Raw genomic sequence first — 9,626 nt, forward strand, 5'->3', positions numbered from 1 at the left:
AGCTGGCTATTAAAGGCATATAACTACCTTTACAGCTATTATACAGGGCCCAATCCAATAAGTATCCCCTTTGATCTGACTGCCCACCTGGTTTAAACCAACGGGCGCCCAGTGCACTGCCATTTTAGCCTCTCCTATGATCCTCCCCTCTCCGCTGGGGAAGGCGTCATTGCGCCTTAGCGATCGCGATTAAACAGGCAGATTTTATTTCTAATATTAGGCTTCGTTCCTCAAGGCTCCTTTGCGCAAACCGCGACCGGTTTGCCTCTCCTGTCTAGTCTGACTTTTCCACCCACCACTGATATTGTAATGTAAAAAACAGCACAACAATAGCTACCAGAAAAGACCCAATGGTGGCGCCGGTTGCCCAATCCTTTGCTACAAGGCCATAGATGACGACGAAGAGACCAAATGACAGCATAACCAGCAACGCAAGAAGGGTAACAAGGGATTTATTCCAATCTTCGATGATGTGGATACCCCAACCAAGGCATTCTGACTGTTCATTCCACAAAAGCATGGTCTCTCGTTTCTTAGGAAACCTGTTCCTCCAAAAGCAATTAAGATGCGGGCCTGGTATGAGTAGTTCGTGGGCAGGGATGTGAAGAACACGGACGTTCAACGGAACTGGCCGATATTCATACGTCTTCTTATATACTACTTCTTCTTCGCCGGGAATTTCTGGTCCGGCCATGCTGCCTACACATATTTCTGTACGCACTGGCATTAATTCGAACTATTGCCATGTGTTAGTGGTTAATGACATTCATCCTGAAATACTAACCTTCACAAATTCCATTTTTTGGGGGATGAATAATCTACCGTCTCCCAAGTACCCCAATAGGCTTGGCATCTCTAGGTATCCTGGGGCTGACGTTGATAGGGCGGTTGTCAACCAGCAGGGCAGTGGAATTCGGCTCGGCAACCACTCGGTGATATCCCATTCATGGCCTCGCCGGATTCTGCAGTACGCTCTCCGTATATCGTCAAAAAGAAACTGATCATTCGTCACCAATGAGACGTCGATATGCTCGAGCTTCGTGAGGCCATGTTTCGTGTTCACGCAGACAAGCAAGTAGATGCGTTCGATGTCGGTAGCTCGACGTGGAGAATTCTCATCCACAGAGCTGGTGCCGAGATTGCTGGGTATGCTAGACTCGATGGACGGCAAAGTTGGACATGCCTGGTTTTGGCCACGGCCAGATCGTGATGCAGACAAGCATGCTGGGGGTGGTGGAGCCGTGACACTCGCATTACCTCCAGCGGTAACATGCTGGCGTATAGATCTAGCATCTTCTCTTATTCCTTGCTGGAACTCGACAGCTCCACCAGGAACCAGTTCCTCAACATCCAAGTATTGCAGATGGCCGCATCCCTGCATAGTATTGTAAGAAATAACGTTCCCTAAGACTTAGCAAGATTTAACACTTACACACATATAGGTGACCCTCTGTGCACCTTTGGGGGAGGGTCGAGAATACGCATGAGTCCATACCAAAATTGGGCAACAAAACGAGCCCATGATGAGGTTGAGGCTGCAGTGCCTTGTTCCTCTCCAGCATCTGGACATTCCGCATACACTGAGGTTAGGTTCCCAGATTCCGAATCCTTGCTCGCTCGAAATGTTTCTAATTCATGTTGTCGATCTCCTTCATTGTCGTCCGTGACGGCAACGGAGGTTCGTCCCATTGATTCGGTTATCTCCCCAGTATCCTCAGCCTCATCTTTCCCTAGCCATCTCCTTAGCCTGCTTTTCAAGGCTCGAAATGCATGCGCCGAGAGGATGAATTGTTTGGTAGCCTCTAGTGCCTGATAATCTTCTTTTGACGCATCCGCTGTATAACTCTCATCGTTTTCGTCCCCATCATCATCGTCTGCGGGCTGAGAGATTTCCTCCTTCGGCACTTGACCGCTGGTTGAAGTAAGCCAGTCTTCAATCATCTTCTTTGACGTCTCCGTAGGCTCGGTAGGTAAATTCCATCGGGACTCTGTCGATCGATCTTGAGTCAGACGCCGACTGATCTCTCTTGCGACATATCGGGCGTTCATACAAATGAATGCTGCAGCCCGTCGCTCAGGTTCACTCTTTGCCTCATTGTTCAACCCGCAACCATATTCACCAAAGAAACCAGAAAGGTGCCCTTCCAACTTTTTAAGGGAAACCTTTGTCATGGCCACAGAGTATAATGGGCCCAAATCCTCGTTGTGGAATAAAAGGTTGGTCAAAAGACCAACTGCATCTCGCTGCCATTGGCCGAGGGAGCTTGCGGTTCGTGATGATGTCGAAAGGACGTCGGAAAAAATGCTTCCAGGACCACCGCTTCCAAGCGAACTGCACTCATCCGGCATTTCCAAATCTGGGGTCGTTCGTCTCGTCTGTTCCAGTGTGCATTGCAGGCCACTCAGGTCACCGTGAGGTTTTATTGAGTCCACTGCTCCTTGAGCCCCATTGGAAGGGGGGTTCGAGTGCTGGATTGCACCAGGCTGGCCGTAGTATGGCCATGGCGGATATGGCCATGGTTGAGGGAGCCCATTCATTGGCTGTTGAGGAGGCATCGGTGGTGGATGCGGCCATTGACCCGAGCTTCCCATGGCATGGATCTGAAGACCAGCATTTCTTGCTGCTAGAACTCTGTTAAATGTGCCTTCGTTGATAGGATTGTTGATCTGGATGCTTTGGTCTTGTGCCTCGTTGTGTTCGATAGTTAGATTGTGGGTGAATTCTGTCCAACTATCATCCACAAACCCGTTGATCTGAAGTGCTTGACCAATAGTCCTGTTGTTTGCAACCCTAATCGTGCCTTGGCTCAACGTCAGTATCTTGACAACGATATCCCAAATTAGAGACCCACCCTGTTGGTTGTTTGCGTTGTCTTCACTTGACGGATGGATGATGAGACACTCGTACTCCTCCTTGGTAAGGCGAATCATTCCGTCGCCTATACAGGAAAGCAGGTTAGGTCTTGTATGGTGACAGGGAATAGTGAGTTACGCACCGTCTGGCTCCTTGCCTTGCAGCACCTCGGCTATCTTGAGCCCCTTTCCCTTCCCCAGCCTTTGCTCGACGGCATGATTGACCTGATGCAGAACAACACTGTTCAATACATGAGTGACGCCAGAGTCGTTTTGTTGCTCTTGACTCCTTTCCACGAACAGACCGACATGGGCCACCTGGATCTGGAGGATGAGTGTGGCCTTGAGCGTCGTGAGTTCGGCGACCATCTTGTTGGTGGACTCTATTTCTTCAGGGCCTTTCATAAACTGATGGGTAAAACGACGCACGGGGGAGCCTGTGTTGGACTTGTCCATGACGCCATTGATGTGTTTGTCCAGCTTTTGAGCGTGCTTGAGCATGTTGGCTAGAGCCTTGAGGACTCCTTTGGTCCTAAGCGCCTCAAGAGCCTGGACAAGTTCAATGATCTCAGTGACACTGCGGAGGTCCTTGCATAGATATTCGAAGCTTTCGTTGCCATTCTTGTAGATGTCGATGGTCGTAGTAACTCTGCGGATGAGTTCAAGGGACTGGCCAATTGTGGCTGTAGCTGCCGCAGCGGCCCCGACGGGATCGATCTATAACCAGGCTATGTTAGTATGTGTAGGTATAATTGTTATATTATCGTACCATGGTTGATGTGTTTTTGAATACAAGACTTGTTATACCTTGTTATTGCTGGCAAGGCGATAATGAGAGAAACAGCAAGGCGTATTCTAGAAGGGAATACTAGAGAAATCGACCCGGCTCTGGAAACCCCTCAAATTATAATTCTCTACCCAGACTCGATATAGCTGCCTTTGTGCGGCTGAAGGGGTTGCATGCTGCCAGTCTGACATGCGCTGTCTCAAGAGGGTGAGGGAATTTGTAACCCCCCTTCAAGGCGTGCATGAAGAGTGCCAGCATGTCGGTCCTCTCTTCAGCCGCATTCCATTTTTGTGACTCTTCATCAGCTGACTATCTTGGTGGCTTCTGGTTGGGAAGCTATCGACGCAAGGACACTCATTCCGCGGCAGGCTGTGGTTTTTTGTGGCAGTAGATGCAACCCGTGCAGATTAGGCTGACCTTGCACCAGTGGGGTGCTGCTTGGATTCGGCGTAAGCGAGGGGTCATGTACACGGTGTGAACTGTTCTTCAAAGCTGCGTGTGCATGCAATTGATTCACAGCAAGAGCCAGTCAGAAGCGAGTTCCATCCTATGGCATGACCGGGGTGGGGGAAATTGGTTTGAGAGCTGTGACCGGAACCGTCAAGCATTGGATAGCCTCATTACTCCATACCACAGAAAGTGATCCACAATACTGATCCACAACACCAAGAGCTGTCAGGCTGCTGCAATAACGACGGAATGGCCTCCCTTTCCTGGACCCAATACCTCAGGATGCACGTCTCAAGCAACACAAAGAGGGGCGTTTGATCACTGACCACCGCTCGGGCCCCCACAAACGTAGCACAGCTAATCACGCGCCCGGCAAGCCATCTCAATTTGACCAAGGCAAGGTGCAGTTGAGACGACAAAGTGCATAACTATTTTCGTGTTGCTGTAGACTTAAGGCATTTCCGGCAGTATTAGCTAGGAAAACACCGCATCCTGCCGGTTTTATCCCCCTTAGCTACTACTAGTAGATAAGTGTTGAACCGAAGCTATCATGCACATACGAGTGTGCACAGAGGGTTCCGCACTGCGTCTTAGCAGAATAAACTACGGAATTAGTTAAGGCAAGGTCACGTAATATAGCACCCTCTAAATAGGAATAATATAAGGCATTAGCCTAAGAGAGGGGTAAGAGTTATATAATTAGGTTTAATTAAGTAATTTACCGCATATAAGTTTAATAATTAAGAGTCTTAAAGCTATACTTCTTTAAGGTAGCTATAACTACTAAAATAAATATTAAATCTATAAAATTAACCTTAATATTAATATCCCTGCCGTAATAATATATCCTTTATTATAAATATAAAGTCCTACCTCTTAAATAGTCTAAATAATTAGGATTCTTTTAAATAATCTTATATTATAAAGATAATTATAAAATAAGTATATAAGCTTAGTTAACTTAATAACCTAAGCTAATTTAATATTCTTTATAAAAAGGAATTAAGGAGACCTAAAATAAGTAATTACTTAGCGAGAGAAAGCCTTAAGGCTAAGGCATATAGTATAAGACTTATTTAAAATAAATATATTATAACCTTATTTATTAAACTAGTTCTAGAGGACTAAGAGGTATATAAGGTAGAGCTAATAATTTATTAAAATAACCTTAACTAATATAATAAATAAGTAAATAATATTTATAATATATTTAATTAAATAATTAAAAAAATTAATTTATATTATATTAAGATATACTTATTAGCTATAAATAAATTAATTAAGTATAATAATATTATAGGCTTTTTTCTTAACCTAAAAGTAGCTTATAATATTAATAATAGCCTATAAAAGAAATAAACTTAGAAAGGGTATTTTAAGGTATTAAAAGTAGCCTTAAATAATAAAATAAATTAAGAAAAATAAATTATTAATTAAGAAAAATTAATATAAATTATAAAGCTTAGATAAGTAGCTAAAATATAATACCTTAATACCTAGTTTAATAACTTAAAAGAAGCTTTAAAATATTACTTTAAGATCTTTTTCTAGATTAAGTAAGGTTAAAATAAAGAAAAGATTAAAAATAAAACTTACTTATTATTAATTTTCTTTATATAATTTTAATAAGAGATTTAAGATAAGAAAAAAAGGTAATAAGCTTATAACTAATTAAGTAATAAAAAAGAGCTTTAAATTAGCTTTTTAAGTCTTATTTTTTTAAGACTTAAAATAAAGCTACTTATTTATATAAGAGTTAAAAAAAGGCTCTATAAAGTACTCTTATTAATCTCTAGAAATACTAAAGTAATATATATTATATAAAAAATAATATAAGCGCTTAAACTCTTCTTTATATTAAGTAGTATTTCTAGAGAAAGCCCTAAAAAAATATTAATTATCTTAGAGATAGCTAGACCTATAAGAGTAATATCTTAAGTAAGATAAGAAAGTTTAAGAACTTTATAAGAGGTTATAAAATAAAAATAAAAATTTATTAAAAAAATTAAATTAATTATTTAATTTAAGATATTATATCTTAAAAAAAGTAATTACTTTTTTAATATTAAATAATAAATACTTATTATATAACTTATTAATCTTAGACTCTAGGATTATTATTTATATATTTAATAAAGCTAAGTAATTTACTTTATTAAAAAGCGCTTAATATAAAAAAGGTATATTTATTAGCTTAAAATAGCTATTAATCTATAGATATAAAAATATAAATATTATAATATAAAACCTATAAAATAAGCTATAAATCCTTAATTTATAATATATTATATATTATTTAAATATAAAAATAAACCTTATATCCTTATACTAATTATATTAACTTAGATATTAATAAGATTAATATAATAATAAGAATATTATTAAATACCTTAATAATTAAGCCTTATATAAGCTATAATAAAAATATAATTAATATATATTAAAATATATCCCTAAAATAATAAAATATATTATATTTCTTATAAGGCATTTATATTATAACTTATAAATTATAAGAAAGCCTAGTTAAGCTTAAGTAATAATTTAATATCGCTGCCTAGGGTATCTAAGACTAAGAAGCTTAAAGTATTTAATAAATTATATATTTAGAGTTAAGATTAAGGGATTAATTATAATAAAATATAATATTTATAGATTAATAAAGATAAAGTATTAAAAGTATTATAAACCTAGGGAATAAGCCTTAAAACTTAGTAAATAAGTCTTATTAGATTTTTATAATTATTTAAAAAGGATAAATAGTTATATATTATATAGAATTTTTATAAACTAAGAATTAAGTCTTTATTAAGATTATTATAATTATTTAAAAAGGATAAATAGTTATATATTATATAGAATTTTTATAAACTTTATTAATTATTAAGAAGAGAGCTTATTTATAATATTAAAGTATTTTATATAAATACTTAATATAATATATAATATTAAGCTTTAAATTCTTAAAATAAATAATAAGCTATAAAAAGTTAATTTAATTTATAGATAACTTATTAAAAAAGGAATTAAGATAAATAAGAGTATACCTTATACTTAGTAATAAAATAGCTCTAAAGAATATTTTAAAGAGGTAATAAAAAAGAAAATAAAACTATTAATTATTAATAATAACTTACCTATAGAACTTTAGCTAGAAATAATAAAAATAGCTATATATCTATTTAATTAAACTCTAAAATAAGGTTTATATTAGAAAATACTATATAAGAGCTTCTTTTTAGGTATTTTATATATATAAGAGTAGAATTAACCTTATATTAGGCATATAAGAATAATTAGCTTTAAAGCCTTTATTTTTATAGACTTAATATAATAAAAAGATAAGAGGCTTTAATTAAAAATAAATTTAAAGACTTAAATAAGTTTCTTAATTAGATATAATTCTTAGAATATCTTTTAAGTATAAAATCTTATAACTAATAAGATTTATATTACCTAAGATATAATATTTAATAAATAAGAGTTTTTTAGCGCTAATAAAGTCTAGATAAGAGAAATTATTAAGGAATAAATTTTAAAAGAGATTTAATAATATCTATAAGCTCTTCTAAGTACTTAATAAATTAATTAGGTTATAGACCTTATATAAAGCCCTAATAAATAAGAAATACTAGAATTAAGCCTTAAAAGTCTTATTAAAGACTTATTAATTATTAAAATAGAATTAATAGAAAATATATAAATTAATAACTTAAAGTATACTTAAGTAAGATTTAAACTCTTTTTAATATTATTAAAAAGCCTATTTTAAGTTTTTTTATATAAATAAAGTTATAAATAAGCTAATATTAAGATAAAATAAGAAAATTAAAAGATAATTTATTTATCTTAAACTAAGTATTTTATATAAGAATAATAATAATATTTATAATAAAAAAGGAAAATATATTAATTTTAAAAGTAATAAGGAGTAAATATATTAAGGGTAAGCTTAAGCCTAAATATAAGATATAAATAGCTTTAATATACCTTAAACCTAATAAATAAGTATATTATAAGAAGAATCTACCTTAGGCTCTAAGTTCTTATAATAGTCTAATTAGATATAGGTTTAAGGTAGAGTTTAAATAAGTATAGAGAGATTACTTAGAGAGCTATTATTAGATATTATTTTAGATAGAGATTATAAGGTATAATTTATAGGTCTATAACTTATAAATACTAGACTATATATAGGTATTTACCTATAAGTTTAATAAGTATAAGTATTTATAGAAATATAAGGTAAGGCTTATTATTTAGGGAGATTAATAATAAAAGTTAAGCGCTAAAGATATTTATATTATAATTCTTATTAAAAAGTTATTTTATATAATATTAATAATTATAGTAAAATTTAATCTTAAATTATTATAATATAATACTATAAATATATTTATTAATATAAGATTATAAAGTAATATATTTATAAAATTATCTCTTAGGTTTAAGAGAAAATAAAATAAAGACTAAGTATTACTTTTATATAAAGTACTATATAGACTATAAGTTATATTACTTTTATAGTAAATAAAACTTAGAAATATACTTTAAAGTTTAAATTATAAAGAAATATTAAATAAGCTATATTATTATTAAAAAAATAAAGTCTTTATATTTTTATATATAGATAATATAGTTATTATATTTAAGAAAAGAGATAAAAATAATATATCTTAACTTATTAAGTCTTTAAAGAAGAAATATAAATTAATTAGAGGTTATAAGCTTTAATAATTTCTTAGAATAGAGATTATCTAGGATTATACTTTAAAATAGATCTAGGTTATATAAATTATATATCTAGAGAAGATATATAAATTATAAATTATAGATACCCTAAATAAATCTCTAATAATAAAGAAAGAGCTTATTTTAAATAAAGGAATAATAATTAAATATATAGTTAATTAGTATAAGAAAGTAATTAAGTTAATACTTTTTATAAGTATTATTATAAGACTAAATATTACTTTTATTATTTCTTAATTAGCCTAGTTTATAAATAATCCTAAGGAGAAATATATCTAAATAATTAATTAAGTCTTATATTACTTATATATAATATATTTCTATACTTTATAGTTTAGACTTAGAAAAAGCTTTATAGTTTATAGTAATACTTTATTTATAGATAATATAATTAATTAAAAGAGCTTATAAGGTTTTATAATATTACTCTTTAAAGGTCTAATTAGCTAGCGAGTTAATAAATAAGATATTATTATAATATCTATAATAAAGGTAGAGCTATTTAAATTATCTTAAGTAATAAAAGAAGGGCTATTTTAATAAAGGCTACTTTAGAGCCTAGGACTTAAGCTATAAAGTATTAATTTATACCTCTTTTCTAATAATAAATAAATAATTTAGCTACTTAAGAATCCTTAAAGAAAATTAAAAATAAAATTAAAGTATATAAATATATATAACTATTAGTTATAAAAGTACCTTAAGAATAAAATAATCTTTTTTAATTATAAAAAAAGCTTAAAGCTAATTATAAATAGCCTAATAAAGGCCTTATAAGGTAATA

General features: G+C 32.8%; 1 protein-coding gene across 1 annotated transcript; it reads right to left on the bottom strand.

Moving 5' to 3' along the window:
- Positions 1–274: 274 nt before the first annotated feature.
- MRS44_005633 (uncharacterized protein) lies at positions 275–3,625 on the bottom strand (the record flags this gene model as incomplete). The annotated part of the gene is made up of 5 exons (XM_065621465.1): positions 275–736; positions 785–1,375; positions 1,459–2,939; positions 2,997–3,570; positions 3,623–3,625. The coding sequence occupies 5 exons, from the start codon at positions 3,623–3,625 to the stop codon at positions 275–277; spliced, it is 3,111 nt and encodes a 1,036-aa protein (XP_065477537.1).
- Between the last annotated feature and the right edge of the window lie 6,001 nt (positions 3,626–9,626).

Source organism: Fusarium solani (assembly GCF_023522795.1).
Source record: "Fusarium solani strain SB1 chromosome Unknown bctg00000003_1, whole genome shotgun sequence".
NCBI classification, from domain to species: Eukaryota; Fungi; Ascomycota; class Sordariomycetes; order Hypocreales; family Nectriaceae; genus Fusarium; species Fusarium solani.